Source organism: Sapajus apella, unplaced genomic scaffold (genome assembly GCF_009761245.1).
Source record: "Sapajus apella isolate SASKATOON/1434 unplaced genomic scaffold, GSC_monkey_1.0 scaffold1, whole genome shotgun sequence".
Classification (NCBI taxonomy): Eukaryota; Metazoa; Chordata; class Mammalia; order Primates; family Cebidae; genus Sapajus; species Sapajus apella.
Genome location: NW_022436941.1, coordinates 12181841 through 12205937, shown reverse-complemented (window position 1 = coordinate 12205937; position 24097 = coordinate 12181841). Strand labels below are relative to the sequence as shown.

The 24097-nt window shown below is 35.8% G+C and overlaps 1 protein-coding gene across 3 annotated transcripts in view; it reads right to left on the bottom strand.

The window, feature by feature from the left end:
* The window catches only part of FBN2 (fibrillin 2), a 263141-nt gene that overhangs the window by 190446 nt on the left and 48598 nt on the right, over nucleotides 1-24097 (bottom strand). For all 3 annotated transcript variants that reach the window (XM_032262361.1, XM_032262277.1, XM_032262432.1), the window contains one exon: nucleotides 1103-1300. In XM_032262361.1, coding sequence (XP_032118252.1) covers nucleotides 1103-1300 — 198 coding nt within the window. The remainder of the gene's footprint in view (nucleotides 1-1102; nucleotides 1301-24097) is intronic.

The following is a 24097-nucleotide window of genomic DNA, read 5'->3' as shown; positions in this document are numbered from 1 at the left end:
GTCAGGGACACATTTACAAAATTATGCAGAATGCTCACATTTTATTATCCAATGAACTGAAATTACGTATGTGCTCCCCAAACTACAATTCTCATTTGAGTTTTAGGACACTGAACAGACTTTCAACAATATAACATTACACAGTCCCGGTAGATAACTTCTTCACTTCTGACACAGCTTACTAACATCAATTTGAAAGACTTGGATCTAACTTTGTACATGTTTTAATTACAGCAAATAACCCCAACTCCCCAAGTCTCAAATATGAATAAAATTATTTCTGTGAATAATCATTTCTATTTCCTTGTGATCTTACTGCTGTGCAATATGAAGGCAACTGTCATTTGAGAACTCATTAGAGAGACCATTTCCTAGCTCTAAAAATGGATTTAAGACATATATCAGATAAGTTGCAAGAAAAAGGTAATAATTGTGGCAGCTGAAAATTAATTAAAATAATTAACCAGTAGATAGGAAATAATTTTTGGCTACTTGGATTTTAGTCTACTAAGGTAGTATCCTCAGGGCCCTGTCGTGTCCCTAATACAGAAATTGGTATCATGAATGTAGCTGGGGAGTGTCAAAACCCAGAGATTATGGCAAACCTAGGTTACAAACTCTGTAATAACTGCAATCATGGGCAGAGTTCACACTTTGTCTTTGAAGACACTATTAATAATGATAAAGGGCCAATATTAGGTGGCTTTCTTCTCCCTGTTACCTGGGTTCAGGTTCATCGTAACTTGAATGAGATAAGGAGAGAGAAAATGGTTTTTTCCTTTGTGTTTGCATGTGTATAGTTCAGCAAGGAGTCATGCCATCAAGTGGTTCATCTTTTGATTATATTAAATATTTTATACTTTATTTTTATATTTCCCCAATTCTTCATCTCTTTCTCTTCTCCACTAATGTCAAGAGTTGAAACAATTATTTATTAGGTGGCTAAAAGATAAACCTTCTCCGGTCAGGCTTGTTAACGAGGCCACTCTTGGAAATTTGTATTGTGTTAAAAGCTATCATCCACAGTGCCAGATTCTCCAACTCCAGTAAAATGAGCAGTGGCACATCTGTGATGGTACGCACAGGCAGACAGCTGACTCACCTTGGCAAGCTCCAGTGCGGATGTTGGGGATGAAACCCCGCCGGCAGGGCTGAGGCTGGGCTGGACACATCTCACAGGGATGGCCCCACGCCCGTCCAATGGTGGCACAGCACAGAGTCTTCGTGCAGACAATGCCTGTCAGCTGCCCTTGGCACATCTGGTTGTTGACCTGAGTGAAACATGGTCCTGTCCTGTAATCTGGAATGTGAGAGAAGAAAGAAAGACAGTTTTTATGATCATATACTAATCTCATACCAGTGCCTCCAAATGCATAAAACAGAGACTATTTCTTCTGACCAAAGTGTCCAAAGACAAAAGGCTAGAAAGTTTCATGTTAAAAATTCATAATTTTCCAATCATGAGAAGTACCTTACGACTTCAATGTATTCCACAATAGACATTGTAAATGGGTGGCTCAGGGCTGTGTCTGGGATACAGATGTGTTTTCTTGGCCTGAACAATGCTTTTAAAGAATTTAAATTAGTAGCCAACATTGTAAAATTGGGAAATTCCACATGAAATTTGTATTTCTGGCTTTTCTTGAAAAATTGGAAGTTCTGGACATGCCACGCCTGCCATGCCACACGGCACTGGTAGATTAAGTGTGTTTTCTCCAGGATACCACAGCCCCAGCCCCACTAAGTCCCAGCTCCGTACAGTCACTCATGTTCCCTCCCTGGTCCCTGAAGGCATCAGCATTAATGATTCCTCTTCACTTAACAGAGATTTTCTTTTCTGACTAGGTGAACAAGAGTTCAGGAAATTAAAACAAACCAACAAAGATATGCTTCTTCCATATCACACATATATTTGAGCAGTCTAAACTGCCTATAAATATTCACTTCTAACAATCTGATTTCCGTTTCTGTGTCAGTAGGTTTAGTTATATGGGTAGCCTAGTTAGGAAGACCTCATTATAATAGTTAAGGCCCATAGTAATGCATTCTTTACAGTTAATATTATATGATCTCTCCTCTAGCAGGTGACTGTACATTGTCCAGCTCTGCTATGGTGATAATAAAAGCCTTAGCAAATTTGTGGAATGTGTGATACACAAGCAAACTCTTCTCTGAGTATTAAGCACAGTACATTTAGATCCTTGCCTCTCATGGACCAGCAGCATCTGCATCACTTTGGAGCTGGGTAGAAGTGCAGACTCAAGCCCCACCCCTGACCCACTAACCGGATTTTGCATTTTTAACAAACAGGGCATTAATATGCACCTTGGAGTTTCAGAAGGGCCGATTACGACTGCAGAAAGTTTGAAAGTTAGCACTGGGTATTTCTACTCTATCCTGCTTTTTTCTATGATTTACTTTGGTGAAATTTCTGGATAATAGGTAAAACAGACTGAATCATGAACTAAATAATTTTTAATTTCAGTTTTGTTGTTGTTGCTGTTTTGAGAGATACAAAAAAAAATCAGAGAAAGGTCAGTTTTCTGAGGATTGACCAATTCAATGATTCACATTTGCTATAAAATACAACAGAAATACATGAAAAAGTTGTGTGTTTTTCCTTACACACAGGGATTATATCCATACAGTTTATTAACTTTTAGGAACACAAAATACCACTGAGGCTTTTGGATAAAGTCTAACACAAATGATATGATTCTACTCCAAACGGAAAGCTACAGTAGATTTAATTCAGAGTTTTATGAAAACAAAACTACCCAACATTCGAAGGAGGAAGAGTCGATAATGTTGGTATAATTTTTGTGAAAAACTGTTCCTAGAAAATCAAACTTGGATATAATTTAACTTTCAAAATGCTAAGCTAGGAAGCCTTAGATATCATATAAATACTGCAATACAACGACGACAACAAAACCCCTAAAACCACATAAAACTTCGATTTGTTTTAAGAAAGAATGAGGCTTTCTTGTATAGAAGCAAAGAACAGTTTAAAAGTTCAATATAAAGAAACTCAGGAATAGGTAATTTTTTGGCAAGCCATTTCAACATTCTGTTACTCTGCAGCTGAACTTCAACAAAAATAGCTCATTTTAATCCCCTGCATAAGAACAACAGATGTGCTGGCTGCAAATCTCATTTCTGAAAATGAAGAGCTCTGGAGTATACGTGAAGATATGTCAACCTTATACTATACTGCAAATCGTCAGGTTGCAAATTTTTTAAATTTAAAAAATCAATCCTGTTGTCCTTCAGACATAAATATTTTGCCATTTTAAATAAATATTAAATTCCTAATTATAAGTTATATCAAGTTCTGAACATGAGGGGAAAAGTCTATTCTTTTTCGCAAAAAATATAAAACACATATTGTTTTTAGATTGACGCATGAATACCCATGTTCACATTCTATGCACTTTTAGGATTCCCAGAACAAAGTCTGCATAGTCTCCCTCATAACCAAATTCATAAATAAACCAACTTGTCAGTAGATTCATTCCTTCTTCTAACTACACCTTAAAATTATGTCCTCTTAGTACGGTCTCTGTGGAGAAGGGGAATATCTGGACAAGGACAGCTGTTTGTCCTCTGCAAATAACCTTTCTTGTTAAAGTCACTAATTAAGGCAAACCTAGACTCCCCTTAGCAGGAATAGAGTTGACTATTTCTTATTTCTTATGCTTACATTTTAGTCCTTCCAAAATATGCTGAACCTATATTTGTATATGATGACAATTTGCTTCCTGGTTGGTAACTAAATACTTTAAAATGTAAACTTATAATCATATCTACTCATTCAAGGATTACTATCATGTAAAATAAGAACAAATATTAGATACTGTAAAAGGATTTAAATTTCCCGATGGGGTTAAAACATCCTGTCCCAAACTCTACCTGCAATTTAATTATGGACAAAAGAGTCCTAAAAAGACCTTAATTATTTGTTATTGGCCATGCATTCTCTTCATGAAAGTTGCACTACGGGAAAATATTGTATACCATGCTAACCATTTATAGTCATAAGCATACTTGCAATGTATTAACAAAGTGTGAAAGGGGAAAACTTCTTATCACTTAGTATGTTAGAACCAGTGACCTGGAAACAGTTATGTTCCACATTATGATACGACAAAGAAAATTTTGTAAAAATTAGACTGTGGAACATAAATATTGCTGGTTTGATTTTCTAATATCTAAGTGCAGTATGGCATGTTCACGTGTTTATGCAATTTCCCTTTTTATTCACATTAAACAATTAGTGCAATTAGCAAGCTCATCAAAAACTTTGGCTGATCGTTGTTTTTTTCTTTCAAATAACTATAGGAAGGTATAATTTACCGACCATAATTCACCTGTCTTAAGTGTAAAATTCAGTGGTTTTTAGTAAACTGACTGAATTGTGCAAACATCACCACAATCCAGCTTTAGAACATTTTCATCACCCAAAAAGAAATTCTGTCCATTCCCCATCCCAGCCTCAGTAAGCCACTGATCTAGTTTCCATGACTATAAATTTGATTTTTCTGGACATTTATTGTAAATGAACTCATACAACGTGTGGTCTATTTTGTCTGGCTTCTTTCACTTAGCTTAATGTTCGTCAGGACCATACAGTGGCATGGATCAGTACTTCATTTCTTCTGACTGTGGAATAAGTTTCCATTGTATGGCTATACCACATCTGTTAACCAATTTGTGGCCATTTGGGTTGTTTCACTTTTGGAATATTATAAATAATGCTGCTATGAACATTTGCATGCAAGTCTTTGTTTGGATATATGTTTTTATTTCTCTTTGGTGGTTAAGAGTGGCCCTACTTATTTGACAAATATACATTTAACTTTCTAAGAAACTATTATTTGACAAATGTACACTTAACTTGCTAAGCAGCTGCCAAATTATTTTCCAGAATAGCTGCACCATTTTATAGTCTCATCACCAATGTATGAGGGTTCTAGCTCTTCCACATCTTTGTTAATATTTACTGTTTTCTATCTATTTTATTATAACCTATGTTCACATCAAATAAACACATTTGCTTGGGAATTTTACTGTAATTTCACAAATTCTTTTTATATAATTATAGATGATAAATCATGCTAGCAAACCAAAGTTAAGCATTATTGTTTATAGAAAATATAAATTTAAAAAATTAAACATTCTTAAATAAATTATAATACACTTGCTAAAATCCAAACCATACAGAAAAAATAAAATGCCCTTTTCATAACATGTTGAGATTTGCGATACCTTTCTCTATATAAAAACACAATTAACCATCTCTTCCATTTCCCTATAACTTTTCTGAATTATTTATATACAGTGCTCTGAACCTTGAATGTTCTCTTAATTATATAACTTGGAACTTAAGTCTACAACTGAGTTTACTGAGTGACTAGTATATGCTAGATATTGTTCTGGGCTCTAGAGATATAGCAGTGAGGGGGAAAAAAGTGAATGAGAGAGAGAGAAGGAGACACACAGAAAGTGAGGGAAGACAGCACCAAGGTCTTTGACCTTTTAGAGTTCATTTACTTTAGAGCTCATTTACAATTTGTTGGGGGAAACAGAAAAGACCAATGGGGCAAAAAGTACAAAGGCCCTATGAAGGGGTGGAAGCAAAGTGCACCCAGGCTAGTGTGTGGCTCATGTAAGAGAGGAGCTTGGTGAAGGATGAGGCTGGAGATATTGTCAGGGTTGGTCAGGACTATAGTCTTCTTTAAAAAAAAAAAATCAGTGGAGAGACCATTCTTTCCGGCATGGAATGACATGCTTATATTTATATTCTGAAAAGATCAATTTGGCTTATGCATAAAGAACAGACTGAAAGTGTTAAGAGCAGATGCTAGGAAAACTTTTAGAAATCTCATAATCAAGATAGAAGATAAAGCGGAACCAGAAATTGTACAGGTGAACAGAGCTTGGAATAAAAGTTCCTGAATTCAAAAAATACATGGGTGAATGTGTTAATGTTGAAGACGAGGAAGAAAGAAATATCAAAAGTAGGTTCAGGGTTTTAGTTCACTTAAGAGGATAGCTGATGGTGTCATTTCCTGATATATTGATAATGGAAGACAATCAGGATTTTAGGTTCATTTCTCAACATGTTACACTGAGGTGCTTTTAGATACCTCAGTGTACTTACAGAACATCCAGTGAAGTGACAGAACTTAGAACATATGGATTGAAGATGCACACTAATGAATTGTGAGATCTGGGTAGTTTTCAAAGTAACAGGTATGGATAGAATCCCTTGGAGTGAGAGAATATAGTTAAAAGAGAAGCGAGTCTAGGATAGAGCCTTAGGAATTCCAGCATTTGGTGGTGGGCTGGAAGGGGATGAGTCTGCTGAGGAAACAGGAAATGCATAGCCAGAGAGATGGGAGAGCCACAGGAGACTGTACTCGCACAGGACAAAGGAAGCATGTGCTGTAGAAAGGAGGCTCAACAGTACTGAATGCACTGAATGCTGCTGAGCAGCCAAATAACATGTATCTGCAGGTCACTGGTGATCTTAACAAGAGAACTTTTGGTGAAGTGATGGAAGTTGGAGCCACGTAGAGGAGAGTTAAAGAATGGGCAGGAGATGAAGAAATAAGGCAGAGTGACTACAAACAACCAGACAACCTATAGAGAAGTTTCCTCAAGGTAAAGACAGAAACAGTCTGGCAGGGAATTTCGGATTAAGAAAGAGGGTTTTTACTGTTACTTTTTCCAGCAACTCTAGGCAGCTGAGCTCATTCAGAGATTAGGGTTCTTCCAGGGTTTTGCTTTTATCTGTCAGATGTGGGGAAAAAAAACAGAATGGTAAGGAAGCTCGGGGTAGAATGTTAGCATATTTTGAAATTATGGACCATGGAATCTAGGCTGGACAAGGCGGGAAGTAAGAAAAGGACTGCCAGATTAAGAAACTAAAGAAAGCAGTGAGATCAATGGACTAGATGTCCCCATGAGGCCCGACTTGAGATGGGAAAACAGCCAGAGGGACACCAATATATCAGATGCCCATGTGGATATAATATCATTTATGTGGCTGTCAATGGAATGCAGTTACCGTGTACAACTGCAGAGATTGTGCCCTGCATAACTTAGAAGCTCCCCACATATTTTAATGGAGATGTCATTCCATGGAGTTGTGCAATGGAATGACAATGTTAGAGACCTTATATACTGTAACTGCAAGTCACATAATGCTGTATCATTATCACTTCGGTACAGAAAAGAACTATCTGATCTTGGAAAGTACATTTAAAAATGTAGGCTTTCCTATCAACTTGCATGGTCTTTCGACTTAGGCAAGAAGGTATTTATGTTCTTGGTAACTCAAGAAATGCAACACGCCATCAAGTGATCATATTGTATGCAAGCTGCAGACATAAATATGTAAAATAAAGAATTGTGCAATATGTGTAACTTAATCTAAGGATCTCAGCTAGGTGACTAATTCCTTTGAGTAATGGAGTTTTTGACATAGCATTTCCGTCCTTATTATAAATGAGGTTCCATTTATTTCAAAGATAAAGTTATAACTGAGAATCTAAAACCTGATCACAGATATAAACAATCAAAGAAGGCAGTCCCTAAAGTTACATGGGATGATAAAAACATTTCCTTCATTTCAGTAAGAGTTGCCTTGGATGTCTGCAGCTCCAGACTTCATGCTGGGTCTAAATCTTTAGAGTTAAATAAACTCAGATAACTGATATGATAACTGGCTTCCTTGAGGTTAAGCATCTTTCAACCTCAGAAATTTCAGAATTAAGTACACGAATGTTTAAAAGAATCAAAGCCATTAAATTAATATTTTTATTTTAAGGAATCTGTGCAAACATTATGTACCTGTAATGCTTGAAAATATTTGGCCTATTCCATGAAACTGCATTTTTATAAAAAACACTCTCTTTTTTTTTTTTTTTTTTTTTTTTTAAGACAGAGTCTCACTTTGTAGCCCAGGCTGGAGTACAGTGGCCTGATCTTGGCTCACTGCAACCTCCATCTCCTGGATCCCGGCTCAAGCAATTCTTTTGCCTCAGCCTCCTGAGTACCTGGGATTACAGGTACACACCACCATGCCCAGCTAATTTTTGTATTTTTAGTAGAGACAGGGTTTCACCATGTTGGCCAGGCTGGTCTCGAACTCCTGACCTCATGATTCGCCCACCTCAGCCTCCCAAAATGCTGGGATTACAGGCGTGAGACACCGCGCCCGGCTACAATACCTCTTTTTAATGCATGAGAGACTGTATTTTAAAGACCATTTTTAAATTTAACTACAATTTTAAATAAATTATTGAAAAGCTTATTTAGAGTTATGATTGTCACTATGCTTATATACAGAATTGCATCATTTAAGTAAACTTCAGGTTTTGTAAAATATAAGTTTGAGTATTTATACATGTAGTTTTTAAATTATTACCTTTTAGGAGTTATTTGAGTGCTTTTTAAGGTGTACAACTCGAGTACCTAAGAAAGTACTTTAAAAAGATAACAGATGTATTTAATAAATAAAACAGTTCAAAGGGCATGGAGGTGTTTCATAAACTAGGTATGAAAATAGAACCCAATATTATTTAAAGTCTCTTAAAGTGCCTACTAAAATCTGTTAAGACTATAGGCACTTGAAGCGATATTAATCTACCCATGTTCACAGCAGCACTATTTGCAATAACCAAAGATGGAATCCCCTCAAGTGTCCACTGACAGATGAATAGATAACAAAATGCGGCATATACATACCAAAAGCTATTATTCATCCATAGAAAGGAAGAAAATTCTGACATGTTGCAACATGGGTGAGCTTTGTGCATATTGTGCTGAGCAAAATAAGCCAGTCACAAAGGGAAAATATTGTAAGATTTCACTTATACTAGGTATCCGGAGTAGTCAAACTCAGAGAGACAGAACGTTGAATAGTGGTTGTCATGGGTTTGGGGTTGGAGGAAAATGAGGGCTTACTGTTTGTTTAGGGAATAAGGAGATTTCGGTTTTACAAGATAAAAAGACTTCTGTGGATGGATGAGGGCTATGGCTGCACAGCAATGTGAATGCCCCTGAACTTAAAAATGATTAAGACGGCAAATTTTATACAATGTGTATTTTACCACAATTTTAAAAATAAATATTTAAAAAGTTCAGAGAGTCAATAGACTTTTGAAATTATATTTAAATAAAGCAAGCCTTAATATTTAACACAAAAATAAACTGGGAGTATTTTTTGGATGCAGAGTCACCATGGAGGGCATGGAAACATCCACATCCACGTGTGACACTGACCACGCCCCTTGTGATGGATAGTTATATGGTTTTCAGTTGATTACAGGTGCAAACAGTGTTTCATAGGCACTGCTGAACATACTTACTGACTATACTTTGGCAAGTTTTTCTGTAAGCTAATTCCTGGTACTGGAATTACTGGATCAAGTGTCCAGCTTGAAAAATACTGCAGAACTGCTCTTTAAATAGATGGCACCAATTTACACTGTCATCAGTAGTGCCCAAGGGAATCTGTACCCTCCCACAAGGGAGTCTGTACGTTTGGGTACACACTCTACTCTACCAATGCAAAGTAGAGGCAAAGAGTTTAGTTTTTATTCATTTAATGGGTAAAAACGGTATCTTGTTGTTGAATTATGACAACAACTCATAGTGTCCATTTCTTGAAACCTTGAAAAATTAACAATGTGGTACATATTACTTTGTAGTGATCCTTTTAATATATCTTTTATCCTAAGTGCTAAAAATATTTTTGCCATTTTTACAAATAAATTAAAAGTCACAGATTAAGTAATAAGTAAAGAATCACATAAAAAAAAGTAAAAGTGAGATTCAACATTGAGATCAATTTCACTCCAAGTGCTTGTGTGGTTTTACTCTTACGCTGTGTTCCTTCAACCCAACACATGGGTTATCTTGATTCTCAGCTTTTGGTAACTTTGCTTTCACCATGCTGATGAGTATCGTCACAACCCCACAGATGCCTCCTTCTGCCTCCCACGTATAACTGCTAACTCCCAATTAGCGTACCCAGGTTTGCTTTTCTTCTGGTTTCTCCCAAAGATGAGTCTCCATCCAGCCATGTTACATCAGGGAGAATGTATTCCGAGAAACATTAAAAATTTTTGTTTCTACAAATAAATGAGTAATTACTTTAATTACCACAGTTGCATTGCATTTTATTTCTAACCTAATACCATAATTTAATATTTCCATGGAATGTGGACTTGGCAAAGATGGACTGCTTTCACCTTTCTCTGCAGTCTTTCAAAGCACAAGCTGACATCAAAGGGCACTTTAAGAATGAAGAGGCCGTAATGATAATTAGGTGCTGGCCAATGATGCAAACAAAATTGCCATCTTTGATGTCACATTTCATAAGGATGAAGGCCATCAAAGATGTGGTCCTCAAATTCATGGCCTATAAACCTAAGAGTGCACTCTCCCAAGAGCAAAACCAATTAACTAACTTTAAGGACAACAAAAATTCCTGAAGATTAAAAATTAATAAGATTAGTTAGGCAGAATGATATTGTCACTTTTGAAGAAGAAATTTAAAGAGATGAAAATATTTTGACATGAGTTAATAAGGGGGCCAGAGATGTAAATGATTAACACAAAAGATGAATCATAAGCAAGTCAAATTTAAAAGTACCACATTTTATGGTATCTAAGAAAAATCTGTAATATTAAGTAGGCCTGAATGTATTTCAGGGAAAAGCACACATGCTCTCAAAGCATTTATCCATTATCAATAAAGTCAGAAGTAGAACCAATGGAAACAAGGTGCTTGAACAGATCTTATATATCTTTGGTCCAAAACTAATGTGGTCACAAGACTGGATTATGATGGCTGCAATGAAAATGTGACACACACTTGGCTGACAGAGCCCATGGATTCCATGTGCTATTTTCTTACTGAAATTTCTGCCCAAATCAATGCCTCCTGAGTGATGTAAGCAGCCCAATACATGCTACTGGTAAATGACACCTTTCTGAGGAAACTAACGTATAATGGGAAACCAAAACTTTTCTCAATGATTCTGTCCTGACTTGTAACTTCCAGCACAACATCTAAGCAAATGTGCTGAGATTCTCCTGAAAAGACAGCAAATTGCAAGTGATTCATTACTGTGGTGGTGGTTATTTTAGAGTACTAGAGAAATGCTGAAGAGAAAGTTAGAGGACTGTTAGGCCTTAGGACACTCTAAGAGGACACAGGTAGCATCTCTCAATAAATCCATTTGAAAGGCACAGGGGAAACCATTTCCAAGTTACTTGCTGATGAGAGCGGTGATGATCGCTGGGCACTAATGGCCCAGTGGTGGTGGTGGTGGTAGTGGTCTGTACAGAAGTGAATCATTCCTGGCTCCTGGAATTAGAACCTTATACCATACCTGTCTCTTACACATTAGCACCAGAAGAGGTTCAAGAGCAAAGACATCCCCCTGTATCATCTCAACAGAAGGGTCCTAGTACTACATTACCTGCTTTGCAAAATAAAAATGACCTTATTTTATACAGCCTGAAAATGTGTTATTGTCAGGGAAACCCATATAACCTGACATTGGTATTGGTAGTGAGAAAATTCACTTCACAAGCAGACAAAAATTAAAAGACTAAAGTCTCTCTTTAGTTAAGGAGAGTGAATCTTTTCAATATTTAGGCTCAACAGAAGTGCAGAAAAAGGGATTGTGACTGCTTTAAGCTAAGTTAGCTGTCTGGAAGTCACAGGAAATAAATAGGTCACAACATAGAGCCTGGAAATCGGAATGTGAATAATATGGATTTCAAAATACAATTTAAAAAACAAATAGAGAAGGAATAAAGATATAATAGGAGAAAAATATCCCACATTTAAATGAAAAATAACGTCACACCTTCATGTTAGAATGATTCATGGCATCCTAGACAGAAATAATGGTAATAAAAAAGATATACTCAAGGAAAAAGCTTCATGAAATCTCTGAATTTCTGAACTCTGAAAATAAAAGAGAAAAATCCTTCATTTCCAGAAAGAACAGGCTACCTACAAAGGAGATTAAATAGGTTAGAATTCATTTTCTCCTGTGTAGCATGAGAGTTAAAATACAGTGAAATAACATTCACAAGCTATATATTTTTAACTTCTGAGAAAGGATTCTTGAAACAAAAGAGCTATGTGATAAGATAAAGCTTAATAATAGCCTGAAATGATAACGACAGGAACCGGGAGATAGCAAAAGTACCTGCCATATGAAAACTCATTAGTAAATTATTCCTACAATCTCAATTTGGGACCAGTATGAGTGAATAAGTAAAATGTCTTGTGGTGACATTTTGTACAATTTAGACATTATACAAAAGTTGTAACAGAGGAACAGGTGTTTCAATATAATGGTGAAAGGAAGGTAACTACTAGTTTAACAAAGGACACAGAATTTCTTAATTAAAGAAGGGTGATGAAAGTAGATAACTTAAAGACAATTGATTAAACCAAAATGATAATAAAGGCGACAAAAGAAAAATCACAAAATATAATGACTTATAAGTTTAAAATAAACTGATGGGAATGAAATAAAATATACTGAAATCACAATAAATATGAATAAGCTCAGCTTTTGATCAAACAGTGAAGTCATCAATAGATCTGACTAAAATAACAAAACTCAGCCCTATTCTGTCTATATTAAAACCATCAAAATAAAATGAGTAAATAAACAGAAAGGCAAAGAAAAGCTAAAGAATATACCAAAGAAATAAAGCGGAAATAGCAATAATCAGTATCAGACAGAATGGAATTATAAAAGTATTAAAGTGGGTCAAAAAGGAGTATTATAAAGATCAAAATTAAAATCCATTAAGAAGATATGAGATTTATCTAATTAAAAAAGATCGTGATATGAAAAGAGCAAAAATTTTAGAAATACAAGTCAAATTTGACAAAGCAAGTAACTAAAAACATAAACAGGAACACAATCAAAAAGTCTGTCTTCATAGATGGGTTTACAACTTTGTACCATATAAACAGAGAATGTATATTCAACTTTTGTTTTCATGGAACCTTTATCTTCACAGAGGATCAGGTCCTTAGTCACACCACATTATTGCAGTGAGATTCAATAGATCCCTGAGGCTTCTACAGAATATTTGTCTTCCACAGTGTGAAAGCAGGAAACTTTTCACAGTCCATCATAGAAAGCTTTTAACTAATGTGGTTGATGACCTCTCACCAGAAAAGAACATCCTGTGCTCTTTTTTTAAAAGGCATCAAAACAGTTATTAACTGCAGAATCTGTGGCATTGACTATTTTAGCAGTTATAAAATCTCACACTAATGTTTTTCTTTTTTTTTAATCATGTAAGCTGTGTGATCCAAAACAGTAGCCACTAGCCACATGTGGTTTTCTAAATTTAAACTTAAAATTTAAATTCCAAAAAGTAAACATTCGGTTTCCCAGTCACACTAGCCACATGTCAAGTGCTCAAGAGCCACATGTGGTTAGTGGCTACTGTTCTGGACAGCAAGAGAACATTTCCATCATCCCAGAAAGTTCTTTCAATGCATATTGGAGTAGTTGTCTCCCAATACCACAGAGAAATAGAGAGTATCACAGCATTTTGTGTAGAGGCAATGATTCTTTAAGGAGTTATGTTTGAAACTCGGTGAATTCTGATGGAAGCTGCAATAAAATTCAAAGGCATTCTAGAATTACAAGTTGGCTAGCACCATAAAACACTTAAAGATAAAAGTTTTAGAGACAAGAATCTGCTATAATGACTTCATTATTATTTGTTATATATATAAAATATATATTATATATATATTTTATATTTATATATATTTATATATATAATAAATACATATATATATAAATATAAAACAAATGGTTGATATATATATCAACCATGAAGTTTGTGCAGTACTTTATATCCATCATTTTGCTTAATGCTTAATCTGTACAATAACTGTATTTGGTCAGCATGAATAGTTTTCTTTCACAGATGATGACAGTAGGCTTAGACAGGCTAAATAAAATTGCTCAAAGTCACACAATTGATGCATAACAGACGCAGAATCTGAAAGACAAGCATATCTGACACCAAAATCCATGCTCTTAACCATCACACTCTGCCATCTCCCAGTGGCACTGATCATCATGGTGTGAGGGGGTGGGAGGAGTTATTCCATGTTTGATCAATAGTTGTTGCACTGAATTAAATGCTTTTTTCTGTATTCATTTAGTCCTCCCTTTGTTTTAAGAATGTAACCCTTTTATTCAGTTGATAAATTAGCCTGGTTTATTCCATGCTTCACTGGCCACTTTGATATAACCTCTAAATATAACCACAACATCTCAGATTGCTGAATGTTTTCCTTGCCATTTCTTGTGTATAAGTACTTTTCAGCTATGGAAATTCTCTTTCAGTAGGTACTCCATGGCATTACAGCCCAAGCCACTTCAAATCTTATCGGCGTTTAGCTTCTGTTATCTGAGTGGATGAACTATGTGTAAGTATTCCTGCAATGCTGATGGAGGTTGCAGTGGTGCTGTTGGACTTAGACAGCACTGGCCAAGTGTCTAAGAAGCCAGACACACACTACCTATGGAAAGTAAGCTCTAACTGTTGAGCGAAGTTCCAATATAATCTGCAGTGCTGGGTAGGCGTTGGGCTTTGCTGCCAGCTTTTCAGAAGTCATCCAACTCATCCTACATGAGGCATGTATACAATCATTTTGAAAAATGTGAAGTATTAAGTTTTACTTTTAGTGACTTTTAGACATGGACCACTTTAAAAATGGTTTGATCTGATTATGTGATTAATAGATGAGGAAATAAAATCCAGAAAGTTTCAGCAACTGGCCCCAAGTCAAAACGAGTTGACATAACAGCTTAGGGGTCCTGACTAATTCTCCTGCAGCACACAACATAAAATGGTAATTAAATGCCTATAACCGATGAATCTAATGTGTCAAGGTCTTTTCAGGACAAAACGCACCTGCTGAGTTTAGATCCAGAAATAAGGTCTAACTCAGTATTCCCCAAAATGTGGTCAATGGACTATCAGTTCTACAGAATATTAGAACTATGCCAAAACAGGATTCTGTGGTCAAATATATCAGAAGTTGAAAAAAGACAGAATTGGGTGAAAGTACATGACTTTCAGAGGCCCTTAATGTACTCTTGTGCACTCTTCGCTGCCAAGAGGAGGCTATAGTAAGCAGTCTTCAAAATTTATTTGCTCATAAAATAGTTTTATTCAACAGCATTCCTGAAGACAAGTGTAGGATGCAACACACTTTGGCAAACACTTATCTAACTTAATCAGTATATGGGTCCCTTGTTTGTTATTCTCAAATGCAGCTGCCTGAAATAGATTTAATAAAACAGTATCTTTTGTGTAACTGGCTTTCCTCCAGATGATATCACTACTACCATAAATACCTTAGAGAACTTTAGAGTCTTGTGACATGACCGTAGCACTCAAACTTTCTTAGCAGTTGCCAAACTGTTGCTTAAATGGATAGTATTGAAACTATTTGTAAGTGATTACAGTCACTAGGTTTCTCTTTGTTTCTTTGCATTGTTCTTTATACCAAAGGTCACATAGAACCTAAAATCTGATGTCTCATAATGGTGATAAACAGCACATGGCCTTATATTCCTGTGTAGGCCTTTGTCAGCAATGCAGGGTGGAGGAAATAGTGACACATGTGTGTGCATATACATATGTATATACACACATATATGTATGTATATAGTAACATTATGTCAATACTCTAAATACATTGCATATTTTCACTTTTCTAATTGTCACAACACTATAAAATAAGTACTATCCTTACACCCACTTTAGAGATGAGGAAACGCAAGCACGGTGAGATAAGGTAACTTGCCCAAGATTACACATCTAGTAAGTGGTTGAACCAAGGAAAAAGATATGATGGTCTCATAAGTTTCTTCTTAAAAGCTACTAATGGTCTAGACCTGGTGGCTGCCAATGGTCTAGACCTGGTGGCTCATGTCTGCAATCCCAGTGCTTTGGGATGTTGCAACAGGAGGATAGGAGGATAGCCTCAGGCAAGGAGTTTAAGGTCAACCTGGGCAACAACAAAGCAAGACACCATTTGTATAAAACATTAAAAAATTAACTGGGCATGGTAGCATGTGCCTGTAGTCCCAATTACTCTGGAGGCTGAAGTGGGAGGATTGCTTTAGCACAGAAGTTCAAGGCTGTAGTGAGCTATGATCATGCCACTGCACTCTAGCCTAGACAACAGAACAAGTCCCTCTCTCTCCCTCCACACACACACACATATGTATATAGATATATAGATATATATATATACATATATATATGTGTGTGTATATATATATATATATACATATATATATGTGTGTATATATATATATATATACGTGTATATATATGTATATACACCAATAATAATGAGATGAGACATCTATGTTTACTCCACATGGTATTTAAACTTTCAAGCAGCTTATCTTCTATCTGGGAATCTCAACAGGTAAGATGTCATATTTTATGTCTCTGTCGTTATATTAGCACAGTGACTAAGAGCACAGGGCTGTAGCCAGACAGCTCTGATTCACAACCAGAATTCTAGCTTCACCAACTACATGCCTACGGTCTTGACTAGGCTAAGTCAGTTTCTTCATTTGTAATGTGGATATAACAAGAGAACTTTATAGTGTATGATACAGATACACATCATGAGATAAAATGTAATGAGCACAATGCCTGGCTTTTACAAAAACACAAAATTAGCCAGCTGTGATGACAAGTGCCTGTAATCCCAGCTACTCGGGAGGCTGACGCAGGAGAATCACTTGAACTTGGGAGGCAGGAGTTGCAGTGAGCCAAGATCACGCCATTGCACTTGAGCCTGGGCGACAAAGCGAGACTCCATCTCAAAATAAATAAATCCTCAGCACCTGTTAGCTGTTATTATTGTGGCCATTAATAAACTAACATTTTGGAGTACTCTCTGGTTTTCCAAACTACTTGCTTATGCTTTATTTCATTATGTCATGACAGTGACATTGTAAGACTAAAGATGAGAGAGGCAGAAAAGTCTACATAAACCTCACTGTGGCTTTGATCCTCATAATTACATATGGATAAAACTTTCTTGGACGTGAAAGCTGGACAAAACCACTTAAATGGATAGCAGGATCCTTCCAAGAAATAATATACTTCCTCGCGGAGTTATTTGCTCTATTATTCAAGCTCCCTACTTCCCAAAGATCTGCTTGGAATCAAAGACAGGTTTCACGGCCTGAAAATTAATACTGTGCAGCCAGAAATGAATTATTTAGCAAAGAGAAATACCAGACCCACATAATTTTTACTCAGGAAAAAAAATTCCCTTTTTACCTCGCCAGGAAGTACAATGGACAAATACAAAAGCATAGCGTTTATCCAGTTCTGTGGTCTGTAAAAGACCCCTTTTGATTCATGCCTGTTAGCCTTTATTCCAGCTGTACTGCTCTGACCTGGCAACAAAAGTACTGTCATCAATTTCTGATCAGCCATGACATTATGTGTTTTTCAGATTATCTACCTGCAGCCTCTAACGTTTTGCCAGGAGACTGTGCTTCATGCCACTGAGAGCGGGCCATAGGTAGGAAGGGATTACGGCACAGAGTACAAGGTTGTCAATATGTGAGAAGCTCTGACTGCTTAATGATGAACATCAAAAGAAAGCTCAGTTGAGCATCCACGTTTTCAAACTTCGCTAACATTCCAGATATAGAAAAACATCCTGATACTCAAATAAATTTTTAAATTTTCAACCAGATGTTTGCTAGGTTGAGTATGTGTCTCTGTTTGCCTCCAAAAATAGAGAAATACGATTTTTGTTATTTATATTATCTATTTATATCTTCTGTCCCTAATTAGTTACACACAAAAAAAACTTTAAAATTTTTACTGGAATAAAACACCTTACTTGAGTTTCTATAAACCTCACACATTTCACATTTATCATTTTTGGAACAGAAGAGTTGTACCTACTGTGTTTCTACTCAGTAAGCAGATTGTTCCTATTCCTAGGTAATTACAGAATGCACGCCTTCATATAGAGACAGAAAATAGTAAATATTATAGGGTGGGTTTCCTTATATTAATTATACATTTTGGGAACAAACTAAACTGTTACTCACTAGAAAGGCTCTACTTCAATTTCTTGGAAGTCTAAATAGCTGAGATCCGTAGGATTATTCTAACGTTACTTTCAATATTGCTTCCTTTTCTAAAGCTGAACTCTCAGCAAAAATATAGAGCTCATAAAAACCATAGTCAAAATACATGATGAGCTATGGAAAGAAAATGTGGATATTACCGGTTCTGTTCTGCATTCAAGCCTTCTTCCTATTGGGGGGAAGTTTCCATTGTCTGAGTCTTGGTGGAAGAAACTAATGCAAAGGCATACATTTGGAAATTTATCCCCCCCAGCAAGAGGGCAATGAAGGCAGTAAAGTACAGAGCAGGGACTAGCTAGCCATGTTTTCTGCTGGCAGCTTCCCCTCACTCTCACCTGTTCTCTAAGCTTGTTTCTCCAGGCTGCCTGAAGAGTCAATGATCTCCCCAATGCCTTCCCATTGCATTCTTTTATTATCTTTAATTCAATCAGCCAGATTTGGTTTTCACCTTTTTTGCAACCAAGACCCCTAATTGATTCAGGTGGCACATCATTCACAACAGGAATTTAATTATTTCAGTTTGTTCACTTGTAGGTAGGAGGTGAAGTTTATGGGGAGTTATAATTTTTTGTGTGTATATCTGCATTTACATTAGAATTTAAGACACTGATATATTAATATACTCCACTAGGTCCCAATTTTTTAATCTTTTCCATGTCACCTGCAAATATTAGTAATTAAAGTGTTTAAATGAGGCTTAACCCTTACAAAGGTAAGACTATTATGGTAAAGATTTTTTGTAATCATTACAATGTGAAAAATTGCTCTGGTCTCATTCATACCAAATTACCAAGATGTGAGAGCAGCCACAAGGTTTCTAAAATATATGAACAAGGTCATTAACAGTACTATTCATAAGAACAGACGTGGAATCAATCTAGGTGGCCATCAATGTTGAATTGGATAAAGAAAATATGGTGCATATACATCATGAAATACTACACAGCCATAAGAAGGAATAAAATCATGTTTCTTGCAGCAACATGGAGGCAGCTGGAGGCCATTATCCCAAGAGAATTAATGAGGAAACAGAAGCCAAACACCATATGTTCTCATTTACAAGGGGGAGCTAAACATTGGGTATGCATGGATATAGAGATGACCACAATAGGCACTGGGGACTAATAGATGGGGGAGAGAGGGAAGAAGGGTTCAAAAACTAACTATTGGGTACCATGCTTATACCTGGGTGAGAGGATCAATCATATATCAAACCCCGGCATAATGCAATATACCCTGGTAACAATCCTGCACACGTACCCCACGAATCTAAAATAAAAGTTGAAATTATAAAAATAAATAATAGCTCAATAAAAGATATGAACAAGGAATTAGATGGGCCGCACTGATTTAGGGCTGATATGAATAAAAAGCACTTTATGAGAGGTGACATTCAACAAGTTACGGAGAGAAACCATACCAGCTGAAAATCACAGACATCCTTTTGGAAAACTACTTGAGGTTGGCTGAGTTGTTTTTTAAACCTTGGAAGAGGCTGACAGTCCCAAAACAAACTGTTAGATCTGGGGCAGCAGACTCTGGAAAGCTTAAAGTCTGCCTATTTTCAAGTTCCGAATTTTCACTAATTCTATGTTAAAACCTTAATGAAATATTCAGGACATGTAATTCCATGGGACACATAAAATGTAATGACTTTGAACCCATAAAAGTATTTCAAGCATTGAAAATGAGTTGTCTGGTTGGCAGTGGGGGGCGGGGTGGAATGTCAACGATTTTTATATTTCACATGAATCAATGGTTTTTAAAACATTTTAAGTGATAATACCCGGAAAAAAATTTTAAAGTGTATAGTAATTCTTTTCAAAAGCATAATCCTCTTTAGAGAGTAGATAAATCTGGTTGCCAGCAGAGGGTACTTTACAGCATCTCAATCCCACTCTGGTGTTTGACTTGAGTACTGTGTTGTAACATTTTCCACCACATATGTGATGGAAGCCTATGATGGATTGGACTGTCTCATATATATCCAGAAAGTGAATTACATATGGAACGGGCAAGAGGCAGGAATGAGAGAAAAACCAATTATTTAATGTAGAATTCCATTCCATTAAAAAAATATTTTCATAGAATTATAGCTATTTTTCACAAATTATCCATACTTGAGTACATTTATTCTTATTTGTATTCTCTCTCTCAATAATATTGATAATGAAGTCCCTCTAAGTTGCTATTATTTAAGCATTAGACAAAGGATATTATTTTCACATAGTTAGAAATTAGATATTTGCTTCTAAGCAAAAGTCATAAAGGAAGAGATTAGTAAAAAGGGAATTAGCTAAATCTAAAATGTTTTGTATAAGAAAATCACCTTGACTAAAACTTCAAAGGCTAGCAACAGTCTAAGAGCAGAGAGCTGAATCACAGAAACAAATATATATATTTGCCATAAATAATTAATGCCAGGAATACATAAGGAAGCATGCAAATCAACAAGAAAGACAAACATCTTTTGGGAAAAAAAATACATTAACAGGCATTCATAGAATAGAATACAAATGGTTGGTAAGTATATGAAAAGATGTGCAAATTCATCTTCAGAGAAACAAAATTAAAACAACACTGAGATTTCATTGAACACCTATCCGGCAGGCCAAAAACGTAGCAAGCCCTAGTTTAAGCTCTTTATATATTTCATGTCATGTAGTCCTCAAGAAAACCTTATAAGGTATGCCTATTTTTACTCTCTGTTTACTGCGGAGGAAAGTGAGACACGAAGACGTATGGTGAAGCCCAAGGTCAATGCACTATTTGGTGGCAACAGGGCTGAGACTCAGAGTCCAGGTTCTTGTGCACTCTGTAGCCCAACTTCCCAACCCAACACACAAAGTTTCAGTGACAATACGATAACACTCACAGGCATGTGACTGGGAGAGCAATCAGACAATACCTAGTAAGTTGAAGGCACATACGCATATAATCTGGCACATTCAATTCTAGATGTTTAGCTAAAAGAAACTCTTGCATAAATGTGCAAGGAAACTTTTTTCTTTTTTTTATTTTTTTGAGACAGGGTCTGGCTCTGTTGTCCAGGTCTGAGTGCAATGGCATGAACAGGGATCACTGCAGCCTCAACTTCCTGGGCTCAGTGATCCTCCTACGTCAGCCTCCCAAGTAGCTGGGACTACAGGTGCACGCCACTATGCACAGCTAATTTTTTATTTTTTTTTAGACACAGGGTCTTGCCATGTTGCCCAGGTTGTTCTCCAACTCCTGGGTTCAAGCAATCCTCCTATTTTGGCCTACTAAAGTGCTGAGATTACAGGAGTGAGCTGCCATGCCTGGCCTGCACAAGAAAACATTTAAAAAGATATTCATAGTAGTATTTTTTATTATGAAAAGTGAAAAATAATCTAAATGTCTATTCATGAAAGAATGAATATGCAAATTGGTGTACATTTATGCAATAAAATAATTTCTGTAATAAAATTTTAACAGTAACCAAAAATGAATAAACTAGTTCTATATGTTTAAACAAGGGAAGATCTCAAACTCAATGTTGAATGAAAACAGCAAGTTGGATAATACACGGAGACTGATAGCATTTATGTTCCTTAAAAGTATAAAACAATGATATATAATATTTATGGAAATACTGGATATAGTAAACGTATAAACAGCATGTACTACAGACATTATGAGTTCATGACAGTGGTTACACCTCTGCAAAAGGAGGAATTGAAAAGAACATAAGTATTTCTGTTTTATCGCTAAAGTTTTACTCCTTTTAAAAGAAAAAGGGAGGAAAGGCAAGAACTAATGTGAAGCAATATTTTTTAGAGTTTTTATTTAATTTGAGTGGTATGCACATAAAAGACTTCTTGAAATGGACTTTATTGTATTCCAGACTTTTAAAGCTATCCAAAGTATTATACTTTAAAAGATCCCTTTCTTAATTAAGAACAGGGCACTTCTAAACAACTGAGTGATCACGGGGAATTCTGTCCTATCTTCCAGAATTAAATCAAACTTATCATTTAAGTATGGAATTTATTTGGAGGGATTTCTCAAAGTTTAACTGCAAGAAATAAGACATGTCTCACTAATGCCCATATATAAAAGTATGTTTAGAATGTTATATTATCTGCCCTATAGTTTTTTACCCTGCAAATTTTATTCCTTAGACCTCTTTTTCTTCTCAGGGCTATCATAAGCAAGTCAAATCTAAGAAGAAGCAAAACACAGTTGTTCTTATAAATGCAGGGCCCTTAACTTTAAATGAAAGCCCTTTAAAAAGTTAGTATATGATGACATTCCACACCACTGCACGCCCCCCATCATAAATGGAACACAATATGACCAACTTTCACAATCTATAAAGATAACCCCAATGACAACTAATCATAAAATTAAATGATAATTATAAAAATATTTCCAGCATATTAGTCACTATTACCATATTAATATTTTAATTGAAAATAAACAGTAAAACATTGAAAATAATGTCTCTCCTAATTAATATTTAACTGGATACAAAATTATTGTTCACAACATTCTAGTTCCACTGTTATTCTTGTATGTCTTCAAAACACACTCACCTTTTTCCTACCTCAGAATCTTTTCCTTTGCAGGGCCCCTTACCAAGAACTCTATTCCTGCACCTCTTAAAATGGCTAGTTCCTTCTCATTCCTCAGGCCTGTGCAAGTCATTAGCCCCGTTCCCAATATCCAATTTTCCTCTCTCTTCAGGCACATGGAAAAATGTACATCTCTGCCCCCTTTAAAATTAGGTATGGCCTCATATCATGTGACTTTTTATGGCCAATGATATGAAAACAGAAGTGTCACTTCCAGGCAAAGTCTAAGGACCAATGTACAAGTCACCATCTGGCTCTTTGCTTTGGTGGCCATAGAAGCACATGTTGAGATAGAACTTCCTTCCTTCCAAATCCCTTAGTAACTATCATGATCAAAGTTCCTCTGCCAAGTTACACTGGACAATTGGTTATGTAAGATGAACTGAAATTAACCTTTGTTTATTAAGTAAGACAAGCCACAGAGGTTTTTATGGTTGGTTGTTATGACAGCATAACCTAGGCCATACTGACTAACACAGGGGCTCAGATTAAATGGCCTGTCTTTCGAGTGAAATTTCTTACACAATCACTGGAAATACCTTTAATTCAGTATCTCAAAAAGCTTTCTGTTTTCTGTGGGCACTTATCACAATATACAGTTTTAAAATTTATTTGTTTTACATTTTCCCCAAAAGACTATAAGTATATACAGAAAGTGTTTTAAATGTTGTGGTTATAGTGGTTTCTCTATTACCTAGCAGTGACTAGCCAATAGTAGCTTCTTAGTAAATATTTGAAGAATCAATGAATGTTTCATTTTATTTAATTTAAAATAATATGTAAAGTACTTTATAAATTTTGATACATAGACAACATGCCTATGCAAAGAAAGCCCAATGATAAGTTAGCCAGCACAATAACTTCTTATAACGTATGCAAAATTTCCAAACTTGAGCATATATATGACATATAAATTGTATATTTTACATTACAGTCATAACCACTTACGTCCCTAAATTTAAAGAGACCATTAAAGGGAATTTCTTGATTTATAACAAAAATCAATTTCAGATAAACTCAGATACATAGTTCATGTAAACAGAATGTAGACTTAAATTTATATAAAAAGTAACAGGAGTTATAAAAATAGTGTTTTATTGAAGTTATAAAGAACACATATACTAAGCTAGGGTCCTTACTTTCCTACTGGCAATTTAATAAATGCTTCAGTCATATTTATGACTATTTCATTTTCCACATATCTTTTGTTGCCAGGATAAAACCTTGGGAGTTCATGCTTCAATAAACCTAGACTCAAGAATCTATTACAAAAATGAATTTTAA